Below are 14,335 nucleotides of genomic sequence, written 5' to 3' on the forward strand. Positions count from 1 at the left end.
CCATCACAGCCTCCCAACACCTGGAGTACATTCAATGGACAACACTTAATATTGCAGTAGCCTATTGTTGCAGTAGCCTATTGTTGTACATTTACACAATGCATTGTACTGATGTGTTTCTCTGACTCTGCAAAATGCTTAAGAGACGAATGGGTGTCCACAATGTCACCAAATGTTCAACTGGAATGGATGCTGGCTCTAACTAGAATTTACCATGAGGGCAAACATATCCTGCTGTGTGTAACACACCTAGACTGAGGCAGCCATGTCCATGTGTGCAGTAGCTGTGTATACCCGTGCCACAGAGCCCTTCCCACTTCCACATCAGCAGCCATTCACTACTCTTGGTTGGATTTGAGCAACAAAGTAGGTGTCAATCTACCTCAGATGTGACTTCTGTTTTGGAAATGAAACACACCACACTTAATAATGATGGTATATCTCACCTTTCAACTATTTTAAATGTGTTGAGTAAGTTGTTTACTACACACACTCTCCGGTCAGTTTATTTGGTACACCACCCCATTCACAAAAATGGATCACTCCTACAGACAGTGAGTCACGTATCTTGTTATATAAAGCAGACAGGCATTGAGGCATTCAGTTACTGTTTGTTGAATGGGTGAACCGAGTAACCTAAGCAACTTTGAGTGTGGTATGATCGTTGGTGCCAGGCGCGCCGGATACAGTATCTCAGAAACGGCTGCCCTCCTGGGTTTTTCACACAGGACAGTGTCTAGGGTTTACGAGGATGATGCGACAAACTAAAAACATCCAGTCAGTGGCAGTCCTGTGTGGGAGAGATGAGGTCAAAGGCGAATAGCAAGAATCGTGCAAGCTAACAGGCAGGCCACAACAGACAAATAACGGTGCAGTGGTATGCAGAACGACATCTCGGAATGCAGAACGACATCTCGGAATGCACAACTTATTGATCCATGTCGCAGATGGGCTACTGCAGCAGATGACCACGCTGGGTTCTACTCCTATCAGCTAAAAACAAGAAGCAACTTCAGTGGGCACGTGATCAACAGCACTGGACAATTGAAGAGTGGAATAACATGACAACGAGTTCAGTTAAATTGAGTGGCCTGCGCAGTCCCCAGACCTCAACCTAATACAGCATCTTTGGGATGAGATGGAACGGGCTGTTTGCAGCATGAATGTACTGCCGTCCAATCTGCAGCAACTGTGTGATGCCATCGCGTCTGCATGGACCAACATCCCTGTGGAACATTTCCGACACTTTATACAATGCCCCTAAGAATTCAGGAGGCAAAGGGGGGTCCAACCCAGTACTAGATGGGTGTACCTTATAAACTGTCCAGTCAGTGACAAAGCTACTAACTACTATATCCTGGAAGAGGTCCATGCAACAAACTAAAATTTAGAAAATATGCTGACACCTATTTTCCAGAGGTGGGACCAAATCACTATTATTAGAGTCACAAGCAAGTCACAAGGTCTGAGTCTCAAGTCGTGTCCCAAGTAGAACGGGTCATGTCTCCAGTCAAGTCCAAGTCGTGCATTCTAAGAGCGAGTCGAGTCAAGACAAGTTTTGTTTTACATCTCAAGTAAAGTAAAAAATAAATAAATGATATACATGCAAATCTTTGTCTATTTATTGAAGCTACCAGACAACCCTTTTCATTATTTTGTCTAACACAATTTTATATGTAAGAATTAAGTTTTATAACAAATTCCAAATGCAAGCTTCATAAGTAATTGATAAATTTACCACAAGACCTACCATAAGACCAGTAGCTAGGCCTATGCTAGTAATTGTTCATTGACGCTCCATTGCTGGTGAGCTTGCAAAGTAACCAGTTAATATTGTCACCAAACAATATTTGGAGCTGGATATTTATTTATGGAAATATTCTCTCCCTACACTACCGGTCAAAAGTTTTAGAACACCTACTCATTCAAGGGGTTTTCTTTATTTTTAAAATGTTCTACATGGTAGAATAATAGTGAAGACATACAAAACTATGAAATAACACAAATGGAATCATGTAGTAACCCAAAAAGTGTTAAACAAATCAAAACATATTTTATATTTGACATTCTTCAAATAGCCACACCTTGCCTTGATGCCAGCTTTGCACACTTGTCATTCTCTAAACCAGCTTCATGAGGTCACCTGGAATGCATTTCAATTAACAGGTGTACCTTCTTCAAAATTAATTGGTGGAATTTCTTTCCTTCTCAATGCGTTTGAGCCAATCGGTTGTGTTGTGACATGGTAGGGGGTTATACAAAAGATAGTCCTATTTTGGTAAAAGACCAAGTCCATATTAAGGCAAGAACAGCTCAAATAAGCAAAGAGAAACGACAGTACATTTCTTTAAGACATGAAGGTCAGTCAATACGGAACATTTCAAGAACTTTCAAAGTTTCTTCAAGTGCAGTTGCGAAAACCATCAAGCGCTATGATGAAACTGGCTCTCATGAGGACCGCCACAGGAATAGAAGACAGAAACAGAGTTACCTCTGCTGCAGAGGATAAGTTCATTAGAGTTACCAGCCTCAGAAATTGCAGGCCAAATAAATGCTTCACAGAGTTCAAGTAACAGACACATTTCAACATCAACTGTTCAGAGGAGACTGTGTGAATCAGGCCTTCAGGGTCGAATTGCTGCAAAGAAACCATTTCTAAAGGATACCAATAAGAAGAAGAGACTTTCGTGGGCCAAGGAACATGAGCAAGGGACATTAGACCGGTGGAAATTTGTCCTTTGGTCTTGAGTCCAAATGGGAGATATTTGGATCCAACCTCCATTTCTTTGTGAGATGTGGGTGAACGGATGATCTCCACATGTGTATTTCCCACCGTAAAGCATGGAGGAGGAGGTGTGATGGTGTGGGGGTGCATTGCTGGTGACACTGTGATTTATTTAGAATTCAAGGCACACTTAACCAGCATGGCTACCACAGCATTCTGCAGCAATACGCCATCCCATCTGGTTTGGGCTTAGTGGGACTATCATTTGTTTTTCAACAGGACAATGACCCAACACACCTCCAGGATGTGTAAGGGCTATTTTACCAAGAAGGAGAGTGATGGAGTGCTGCATCAGATGACCTGGCCTCCACAATCCCCCGACCTCAACTAAATTGAGATGGCTTGGGGTGAGTCGGACCACAGAGTGAAGGAAAAGCAGCCAACACGTGCTCAGCATATGTGGGAACTCCTTCAAGACGGTTGGAAAAGCATTCCAGGTGAAGCTGGTTGAGAGAATGCCAAGAGTGTGCAAATCTGTCATCAAGGCAAATGGTGGCTATTTGAAGAATCTGAAATATAAAATATATTTTTATTTGTTTAATGCTTTTTGGGTTACTACATGATTCCTTATGTTATTTCATAGTTTTGATGTCTTCACGATTATTCTACAATGTAGAAAAGAGTAAAAATAAAGAAAAACCCTTGAATGAGTAGGTGTTTTTAAACTTTTGAAGGCAGTGCGATGTTACAGCCATCTTTAGACATATAACCAGTAGGCACCCAAACTAGACCTATCTGAAATATGAAAATGATCAATGAAATCGCCAGGTGGTAGGTAGCCTGTTATTGTTCTGACGAAGATGCCTCTGAAATAGCTTTCTAAACTGTACTCTGTTTTTGCCAGGCAAAACCTGAGAAAATTAAGCAAGTGCTTTCTGGTCACTTATCTCTGGATATGCGCTCTAGCCTTTGCGTGCCAATGCTGATGACTGGTCATTGGTCAAACACAGACGAGATCTTTTTGAGACAACAATCTAGTGCAATACCATAGCCTTATATTGGAAATCAGATCAAATTGACAAAGGTATATATAGAAAATATATATGAAACATATGTATTTTTCTCATTCTTCTCTAACTCGCATAACCTGTTTGCTGATCCAATCAGAGTGTGCGTACACTAGCTATTCTGTTGCACGTTTTTTTGTCAATGCTGCAGCTACTGTCTGGCTACGCGGAGGGTCGTCAACGGATATTCTGTGCCACAAAATGAGTGATAAAACGTTACAAAACCTGCCCAGACAATTTCAAATTATCAGACTCAAGTCAAAGTCCCGAGGCTACAAGTCAAGGCTCAAGTTATTTGATTTTCTATCAAGTCAAGTCTAAAGTTATCAAATGTGACCGCTGTCAGAATACATGCGACTCGAGTCCACACCTATGCTATTTTCCAGAGAAGTAGTACAACTCCAGAAACCACCTCCTCTTAGTGCCTCACTACAGGAAATATTTTCTCACCAGAAGAATGTCTCCTCCTGCAACACTTCCCAAACCCTCTTGCTTCCTTCATTCCTTCAAGTGTGTGTAGGCCTACTGTTTTCAAGAGTAAGCCACTTTTCATGGTAGTTCCCAATGAAGTTCTAAGGATTATTCAATTGATCTTTACAAGCACCCAATAGCCTTGTCTTGCGAATATAACATTCTCACTACACCGGAATACTTTAAAAATTTTAATCAACAAAATTATATTCATTTGAGATAAACAACAATTGACAATATGAACAATAAGTGATTCACACATCATTATTGTATTTGTATTATGGTATGTATTTAGAGTGATTCAAATTCCATCTGATCTGGTAGTTAGAGAAACAATAGGGATACATTCCCCATGAAATGTTGGCCCAAATGAGGTCCAAAAAAAGATAACTAGATAACTAGGTATGTGTTCGATATTGCAGCGGACTTTAAAGGCGAGACTGATCTATAAATTACATTGCATCCTAAATAGAGCTTGCCAGCTAGTAGTTGTAAAACCCGAAAAGAAAGTTACCTCTGGTTCGATATTGCAGCGGACTTTAAAGGCGAGACTGATCTATAAATTACATTGCATCCTAAATAGAGCTTGCCAGCTAGTAGTTGTAAAACCCGGAAAAAAAGTTACCTCTGGTTCGTTGAGCGATCCCTGTGGGAAAAATGAATGGAGAAAAAATAGGGTTTTGGAATAAACTACGAAAATAAGGTCTGAGGTTAACACAGATTTAGGATATTTTATATCATTTGTTCTATCAGATAATAGCAGTCAGTTAACATGACATTTACGAATTATGAAGCCTTTATTATTACATACGTTGTTTATTATTACATACATTCTTCAAAATTCACAAAAAAATACGTTAGTTGATGAAGATTATCTCATAGAGCAAAACGTATAAAAACTAAGCCTGTTTTCACCACAGACCTTATTTTCTGCGTTTATCCAAAAACCCAACAAAAACGCCATTACTTTTCCTCATATGCTTTGTCCAAAGAACCATGGTGGAGTAAGTGCCTACAAAAATAATCCATTACTATTTCCGTCATTGTTCTACCTGTGCTTTAATTAATCAATGCTATTTCTTGATCAGTTGATAAATCACAATTTACCCATGATACATCACGGGTGTTGACGCTCCCGAACGCTGCCTGTAACATAGATCTGTTTGATAATACAGTTCTCGGTTTCCACTAGTTACCACAGCCACAAAGTCAAAATGGTCTATATCGTAAGAAATACATGAAGACAACCATTTGCTTTTTATTCTTAATTCAAGGCTATGGTTATGCATAAGGTTAGTCGTGTGGTTATAAATTAACGTTTTAAATCCTATTTTAAGAAGATAAATTGTAGAAATAGGCTGTTTTTTTTATTTTGTGTTTGTAGTAACTAGTGACGATCAAAGTTCCCCCGCTTTTCCATTGGAAGCTTTCCCCCTTCACTGTCATTTCCGGACGCGGCGAAACAGAAGGGAAAAAAATATTGCACAGCCAATGGAATGGATTAATAAATGACAGTAGCTAGCTAGCAACTCGAAAGTAATAATTTCAACCACAAAACATATGTGATTATCAAAACGGGTATCCTGGACGCTTGTTTTTTTAAAGTCTCGCTATATATTTGCACCAGTCCATAAATGACGGTCCTATCTGAGGAGACGGTGTTTCCAGGTCTGAATAGCTAAACTAGTTAGCTGGCTACCCAATGCTAGCTAGTTAGCGGATACATTTCTGCTAACTAACATTAGATTGCCAGCCTTGATTTGGTATCTGTGGTTAATCCGAAAATTGTATTTGTGTCTCATCATTTTTAGCATTGCCGGTGTGTTTACTTATTTCGTTGCCGTTTGAACGTGTTTTAAAGGCACGACTTAACGTTAACGCTTTGACTCCTTCGCTTGTGGGCTAGCTAGGTAGCTAGTAGAAGGTCAACATTGTTGAACCCTGCTAGCTACAGCTGACTACAGTGGGTGGGATAGACACTTATCAGCAAACCGTCAGCTGCAGTTATGTGTAATGAGATATAAACAGAGTGGGTGTTTTCTGCTATCCAGATCCAGACAGTTGTTCATTAGTTAGTCATTAGCTAGCTAACTGGGAAAGTAGCTATAACATTACCTGCTGGCTAAAGTTACTCAATTCTCTCCAACCATGATCAAGTTGATGCGCACGAAAATACCTCAATAACAACAGACAATACTTGGAAATATGGATTTCACGTGGACTTCAGCCATACTTCAAAATCCTCCGATTCTACTTTCAAAATTACATTTTCAAACTACTGTCTTAGCTACTTTTTGATTTTTGCTGACAGGACAACTTTCCCTGTTTTGTTTTGGAGAGTATTGTTTTGACTTGGGATCTCTGGTAGATTTTTGCATGGTAGTTAGTTTCTTTCTCAATAACAGGTAGGCCTGAATTCTAACATAAGATGTTATTGTTATTAACCATTGATGACAGATACATTTGTCAAGTCTTGTTCAGAAATGTTTAACTACAGTGGAATTTGTGAATCAAATTCCGTTGTAGTACAGAATGACATACAATCACAGTGCTCATCTGTCTTTGCCCCCACAGAGTGGACAATGAATGGCCTATCTGTCAGTGAGCTATGCTGCCTGTTCTGCTGCCCCCCCTTTCCGAGCCGTATTGCTGCCAAGCTTGCCTTCCTGCCTCCTGAGCCTACATATTCCCTCCTCCCAGACCTAGAGGGGTCTGCAGCAACGGGGACAGCAGGGACCGCAGGGCTGAGATCCAGAGCTAGTGGGGTACCTGGAGCTGCTGTAGGGGGTTCAGTCAGCACTGGTCCTGCAGAAGGAAAATGGAAGCTCCACCTGACAGAGCGAGCCGAGTTCCAGTATTCCCAGAGAGAACTGGATGCTACAGATGTGTTCCTTACCCGCTCCAGTCGTGGAAACAGAGTGGGATGCATGTACATCCGCTGTGCCCCCACTGCCAGGTTAGTCACACGTGTGTGTACACACCTTGGCTCATTGAGGCTCTATTGTTTCACCATGTGTCACACATCCTCTGATAAACTCACCCCCTGTTCCTCTTGTGGTGTTTTTGCTATGCCATTATTTTGCTTGTGTGCTATTTCTTTACTTCCTGTACTTGCTTCCTCATTGTGTCAGGCTATCTCAAACCTGTTCTCTTCCTGCTTTCCTCATTCATTGTTCATGCCATCTTCTTTGACCTACCGATACCATTCTCCTTGTTTTTACCCCAATTCATGCTCACATTTTTTGCCTGTGGTTTTGTAAGATGATATTGGTGAGTTGTGATAATCTAATTTGTCTATTGGTGATCGATAGTCTGGTTTTCAGAGTTTATACATCATTATGTTTTCACATGGTATGGCTTCAGGTAGCCTATTTGTTGCACCTGTTGATTTATTTCAGTAATCAGCTCAATTGATTGGCGAAGGCATGGACTGGGTCCTGTTACACTTAATGTAGTGCCAGTGTCACACGTGAATGTAATATGGCACTCCTTGTTCAGGGTATTTTGAGTAAAAAGCCCAAGAGCAAAGCAATTACTTACTGTATGGGAGGGGCCAAGTCTCTTTAGGGAATAGAGAGTATCCAGTGGCTTTAGGGAGCACAGCTTGCATTCCTGAATAGAAAGCACATGGCTGATGCTTGGGGAATAGCAACCCTATTATTCATGTAATACAGAACAAGTAAAAAGACAGGAGTTAAACTTAGTGAACTAGTCCTCTCTTCAGTCTGTGGCCGTAACCGGTTTATCTTAATCAGCACATTCAAGTCCCATTCAAATCGGTAATTCCTGAGGTTTTAATGGGAATCTGCTGTTCACACAGTACAGGTCAGGATAGGTAAAAAGACCAGGTACGGTCTATCTCGGTAACCTAGTTGTCTCTCTGTGGCCTCTCTCACCAGGTTCACAGTGCTGTTCTCTCACGGCAATGCGGTGGACCTTGGCCAGATGAGCAGCTTCTATATCGGCCTGGGAACGCGTATCAACTGCAATATCTTCTCCTACGACTACTCTGGCTACGGTGTCAGCACGGGCAAGCCTTCAGAGAAGAACCTCTACGCTGACATTGACGCCGCCTGGCAGGCCCTGCGCACACGGTACTTACCCAACTCACAGGGCTGGGCAGGCTGGAGCTCTATACATCATCATGTCAGGGAGGGACGGCTGTGTCGTCAGTGGGAGATGTCACCTTACAGAGGGGGGGGGGGGGGGGGGGGGGGGGGGTGTAGTAATGTCACACAATGACAGGCTCATGCAGCTAATGGACTGTTTCATTAGTTTGATGGGATGCTGTGTTATCAATGGCTGTCCTTGGATAGATGTTATGGAGCTACAGCTGGTTTTTATGTTAGGCATGCCATGTTCGCAGACATTTGTTACCCGTTTACTCCTAGATCTATATGATAAAAGTATGTTGTCATTATATATTATCATAGTTTAGGCTTCATAGGAGTGATTTATGTTCAAATTGTTTTAGTGTTTGCTACTCCTAGCTTTTCCCTGACATGATTGTGTTTAATTCCTCTTTTTTTCCTGGTTGTGATCAGATATGGCATCAGCCCAGAGAACATAATCCTGTACGGGCAGAGCATTGGCACCGTGCCCACGGTCGACCTGGCATCTCGGTATGAGTGTGCTGCCGTGGTGCTCCACTCCCCCCTCACCTCTGGCATGCGGGTGGCCTTCCCAGACACCAAGAAGACCTACTGCTTTGATGCTTTCCCCAAGTGAGTAACCTACAACACCATCCTCCTTATCTCTTTATCTTCAACTCTGACTGCTTGTCTGTCTGCCTTTTGGCATTTTCACATAAAAGCACATAAAGAGATTAGGATATAAGTGTAGAAATGGAAATGTAAGTGGCAAAAGGTTTGTCCAACTAAAAGAAGAAGAACTGCAATCTCTTTCATGTATTACATTATTCAGTCTCTCTCTCTCTATGGGGAAACAGCCTCATCACATCTGAGTCACAACTGAGTCATCTCTCACTCTGCATCAGATCATAAGCAGGTGTCGTAAACACTGACTCCTCCAGTCATTTTATCATATCATCACCCTTTATTATGTAAAGTGTGATGTTGTGGTATTTGAGCCATTAGAATCACATGTTTGTTCACTGAATAGAATTCCATTGCAGTCCAGTACAGTACCAGGCAGTGCCAGTGTAGGAGTAGAGTAGGTGACGAGGATGCCTCTGCTCTGTGGTGAAAGCCTCCAGTGTTCTCCTCCACCTCCCTGAGTTCTCCCACCACTGGGTGCCTGTTGGCTAGCTGGCTCTCCCCACTCTTCAGCCCACACTGACTCCCATACTCCAGGAGTAGGTAACTAGATTCAGCCGAGGACCGATGTCCAAGCGGATGGTCGGGGGCCAGAAAATTCTGATAATTTGTACACTTGAACAAGTATTTGTAGGAATACAACGTTTTTGCTGAGTTCCTTGTGATTTGAGTCTTTTTTGATAAACTAAAATCACTCGCAGGCCGGTTTTGGCCCGCAGGCCGCCCATTTCCGACCCCTGCCATATGCCATCCGGTCAGTGGACTCCCAGTAATGTAATACTAGCTTGGTTCAGATCTGTATGTGCTTATAGCCAACCCACAGTTATGTGTGGGACAGAGGGAGGACTATGAATACTCTCTTCCTTCTGAACTAGTTGATTGAGCTGAGCTGGGAGATGCATTTACATGCAGCAATATTGTGCTCTCATTTATCTACTGTCTGTCCTGTTTGTTTCTCGACCTGTTTGGCAACAGTCGCTGGTCAGTGCTCCTAGTTGCAGAGGGCAGGTTGCACTAACCGGCCATGCTAGAACAGACAGAAATCTGTACAACGCTTTCTGTCCACGGTTATCCTTTAAGAACATACTTAGTTATAACAGTGTTGTTACACACATGGTAATCAAGTGACTACCTTTGCTTCCCTTATCCCCAGTCTCTAACTCTATTTCCTCTCTCTCTATCAGCATTGAGAAGGTGTCTAAGATCACGTCGCCAGTGCTGATCATCCACGGGACGGAGGACGAGGTGATCGACTTCTCCCACGGCCTGGCTCTGTTCGAGCGCTGTCCCAAGGCCGTGGAACCACTCTGGGTGGAGGGGGCGGGACACAATGACATCGAACTGTACAGCCAGTACCTGGAGCGCCTGCGCCGCTTCATTGGCCAGGAGCTGGCCGCACAGCACGCCTGATACCACCTGAGCCCCCAGTCCTCCTCTGGCTCCGTGCTGTTCCCCTGGTCGGAGTGGGTCAGTGAAAATGGGTGGCTCTGTCTGGGAAGAGGGGTGAAGCCTGGCCTCTCAGAATGAATAATCCTTCACCTTTTGGTCAACTTTGTCTGGATGCTCGCAGCCCTGTCTTTTTGTTGTTTTCCATCTTTTCTGTCCCTGTCATTAATACTGGTCAGGGATTCTCTAGTCCACCTCCCGCCCCGGGGACAGTGCAAGAATGCAACCCAGACATGGAGGGCTCTCTACTGGTCTGTCTAAAGCCCCACTCTCTTACCCCAGCCTAACACAACCTCAGATAGGTCAGGTGTTCCAAACATGTACTGTTTAACCTCTGAGACATTTACACATGATTCAACTTTAACTAACAACCCTAACATGGACAAATAATTGTGTGATGAATATTTGTCATTTTATCTTTTATAACACATGACACTGAGCCACTACTTTACAAATCATGTGGTATTGACAGATTAGTATAACTGTCCTGTTTGAAAGCAGGTTTGTTGCTCATGTTTTGTGTGGAATCTTCTTAGCTCTCTCTCGTTTACAATTAAGATGTCAGATTAATAGTCTATGAATCATTTGTTTCATAGACATATAAATCATACATTTTTATCATTATTAAGCATGGATTCATTTGAATCCATAAAGTGATTAGAGCAAAAAGTTGCTGAATTTTTTGCTTTGGCTGAAGTTCAACATTCAGCCAAATTAATTGTTTCAAAAGCATTCTTAAGTCTCTTGCATATCTCTAAGGCACTAATGATTTCTAGCTCGGCAACCACTCTTATGTTTCTAGCTCAGCAACCACTCTTATGTTTCTAGCTCAGCAACCACTCTTATGTTTCTAGCTCAGCAACCACTCTTATGTTTCTAGCTCGGCAACCACTCTTATGTTTCTAGCTCGGCAACCACTCTTATGTTTCTAGCTCGGCAATCACTCTTATGTTTCAAGCACGGCAACCACTCTTATGTTTCTAGCTCAGCAACCACTCTTATGTTTCTAGCTCGGCAACCACTCTTATGTTTCTAGCTCAGCAACAACTCTTATGTTTCTAGCTCAGCAACCACTCTTATGTTTCTAGCTCAGCAACCACTCTTATGTTTCTAGCTCGGCAACCACTCTTATGTTTCAAGCACGGCAACCACTCTTATGTTTCTAGCTCAGCAACCACTCTTATGTTTCTAGCACGGCAACCACTCTTATGTTTCTAGCACGGCAACCGCTCTTATGTTTCACGCACTGAACTAAATTCACTTCTTACTGGGTTTCTGTCTGAAATGGTGGTTCCACATCCAGCTTCAGATGTTTTCAAAGGCTTTTTTGTAAGTGATTTACAGAGTTGTACAAACAATTTCACTTTAGGTATTTCTAAATCAGTGAGTTTATTTCATACCTCCAAAAACACTAAATCATTGTGAATCACTAAGCTTTTGCCAGTAATGGCCATTCACATAGTAAATTGGGTCGGGTCAGTTGAGACTAAGCTGGATGGAGTATTAACTGAACTTGCTGCTAAAGATTAGGATAAAATGGATTGAAAAGGGTCACACTCTCCACATCCATTAATGCAGCTTAGTTTGATGGGAAATTGAACAGTCATACATGTTTCAATAATATTTTTTACGCTGTACAGTAGAGTGGAGCCAATACACGCTGCTGGTCCCATATGATATTTGAAAACACTTATTCAGCCATGTCATGTTACATGTGTGATTTAGTTTCTTGTTTACTTCATTTTAGGGTAAATAACACTTCATTATAACATTAGTAGAGCTATGGAATAGGATGTGCTCTATTTTGTTATTGACCACGTTTATTTTGAGCAGGCTCCCTTTTCAGCTCCAACTAGCCCTTTTCACTCACTTCATCCTGTTGCCACACTATTTCAGACAGACTTGGGATTCCACCATTTCTGTCCGTCTGTGTGTGAAAGTTGACTTGGACGAATGCCCAACTTCTCTGGCATATGGGGTCCACCACCACAAGATAGTGGAGATCCTTGGGTTGGGTTTTGGGGGAGTCAGGATAACATGTTCATAGCAACCAAAGTTTAACAGGAAATGTTCTGTCTTGGAACAAAGCGGGCCTGCTTTTCTAATGGTATGTTCATCAGAACCAAAGAGAAAGTCCATCACATCACCCATAGTACATGGGTTTCTTATCAGCCACTGCATACAGTTAGGGAACAGAAGTGAGTGTTTACTCCCTATGATGGACTATTGTATCGAGAATACAAGCAATACAACTGATTTGTGTCTGGGTGGTCTGAGAGAGGAGCATGTGTCTGTGGGGGGTAGGGTTGCAAAATTCTGGGAACATAGAAGAAATTCACTTGTTTTCCCGAAATCCCAGTTGGAGGGTTCCCCGGACGCAGGAGGGAGTAAGCAGGACTCAAGTCATCCAACCAGGACTCATGGAAAACAAGGGAATTTATTGAAAGTTCACAGAATTTTGCAACCCTAGTGGGAGGTGACAGACTGACTGTTCCAGACACACATTCAGAGCTTTTGTTTGAAGAAACTAAGTTATGGAAATACATTTTTGTAATCAAACGTAATGTGCCTTCGAAAAGTATTCAGATCCCTTGACTTTTTCTACATTTTGTTAGGTTACAGCCTTATTCTAAAGTTGATTCAATTGTATTATTTTACTCATCAAGCTACACATAATACCCCATAATGACAAAGCAAAAACAGGTTTAGACATTTTTGCTAATTTATTAAAAAAAATAAACGTAAATATAACATTTACAAAAGTATTCAGACCATTTACTCAGTACTTTGTTGAAGCACCTTTGGCAGCGATTACAACCTCGAGTCGTCTTGGGTATGACGCTACAAGCTCGGCACACCTATATTTGGGGAGTTTCTACCATTCTTCTCTGCAGGTTCTCTCAAGCTCTGTCAGGTTGGATGTGGTGCGTTGCTGCACAGCTATTTTCAGGTCTCTCCAGAGACGTTTGATCGGGTTCAAGTCCGGGCTCTGGCTGGTCTACTCAAGGACATTCAGAGACTTGTCCCGAAGCCACTCCTGCATTATTTTGGCTGTGTGCTTAGGGTCGTGGTCCTGTTGGAAGGTGAACCTTCAACCCAGTCTGAGGTCCTGAGTGCTCTGGAGCAGGTTTTCATCAAGGATCTCTGTACTTTGCTCTGTTCATCTTTGCCTCGATCTTGACTAGTCTCCCAGTCCCTGCCTCTGAAAAACATCCACACAGCAAGATGCTGCCACCACCATGCTTCCCTGCAGGGATGGTAACTGGTTTCTTCCAGATGTGACACTTGGCATTCAGGCCAAAATGTTCAATCTTGGTTTCATCAGACCAGAGAATCTTGTTTCTCATGGTCTGAGTCTTTAGGTGGCAAACTCCAAGCTGCCATGTGCCTTTTTACTGAGGAGTGGCTTCCGTCTTGCCACTCAACCATAAAGGCCTGATTGGTAGAGTGCTGCAGAGATGGTTGTCCTTCTGGAAGGTTCTCATCTCCACAGAGGAACTCTACAGCTCTGTTAGTGGGACCATCGGGTTCTTGGTCACCTCCCTGACCAAGGCCCTTCTCCCCCAATTGCTTAGTTTGGCCGAGCGGCCAACTCTAGGAAGAGTCTTGGTGGTTCCAAACTTCTTCCATGTAAGAATGATGGTGGCCACTGTGTTCTTGGGGATCTTCAATGCTGCATAAATATTTTGGTACCCTTCTCCAGATCTGTGCCTCGACACAATCCTGTCTCGGAGCTCTACGGACAATTCCTTCGACCTCATGGCTTGGTTTATGCGCTGACATGCACTGTCAACTGAGGGACCTTTATATAGAAAGGTGTGTGCCTTTCCAAATCATGTCCAATCAATTGA

The 14,335-nt window shown here is 42.6% G+C and overlaps 1 protein-coding gene across 3 annotated transcripts; it reads left to right on the top strand.

The window, feature by feature from the left end:
- Positions 1–5,432: 5,432 nt before the first annotated feature.
- Positions 5,433–13,146, top strand: LOC110521485 (alpha/beta hydrolase domain-containing protein 17A). 3 transcript variants are annotated; one of them, XM_021599066.2, is made up of 5 exons: positions 5,433–5,555; positions 6,838–7,219; positions 8,163–8,357; positions 8,808–8,987; positions 10,223–13,146. In XM_021599066.2, the coding sequence occupies exons 2-5, from the start codon at positions 6,846–6,848 to the stop codon at positions 10,446–10,448; spliced, it is 975 nt and encodes a 324-aa protein (XP_021454741.1). In that variant the 5' UTR covers positions 5,433–5,555; positions 6,838–6,845; the 3' UTR covers positions 10,449–13,146. The 3 variants fall into 3 exon arrangements, with proteins under 3 accessions (XP_021454741.1, XP_021454739.1, XP_021454740.1); XM_021599064.2 differs by lacking the exon at positions 5,433–5,555 and adding an exon at positions 5,606–5,931; XM_021599065.2 differs by lacking the exon at positions 5,433–5,555 and adding an exon at positions 5,616–6,668.
- Positions 13,147–14,335: the final 1,189 nt, after the last annotated feature.

This window comes from Oncorhynchus mykiss, chromosome 30, assembly GCF_013265735.2.
Source record: "Oncorhynchus mykiss isolate Arlee chromosome 30, USDA_OmykA_1.1, whole genome shotgun sequence".
In the NCBI taxonomy this organism is placed as follows: Eukaryota; Metazoa; Chordata; class Actinopteri; order Salmoniformes; family Salmonidae; genus Oncorhynchus; species Oncorhynchus mykiss.

What these genes read in the sequence shown, in the direction of transcription:
- LOC110521485 (XM_021599064.2), top strand. Translation starts at nt 5,898, where the DNA reads ATGACGGTCCTATCTGAGGAGACGGTGTTTCCAG. An exon ending in TGGCAGGCCCTGCGCACACG is followed by an intron (nt 8,358 to 8,807) that starts GTACTTACCCAA and finishes GGTTGTGATCAG; the next exon opens with ATATGGCATCAGCCCAGAGA. An exon ending in TGCTTTGATGCTTTCCCCAA is followed by an intron (nt 8,988 to 10,222) that starts GTGAGTAACCTA and finishes TCTCTCTATCAG; the next exon opens with CATTGAGAAGGTGTCTAAGA.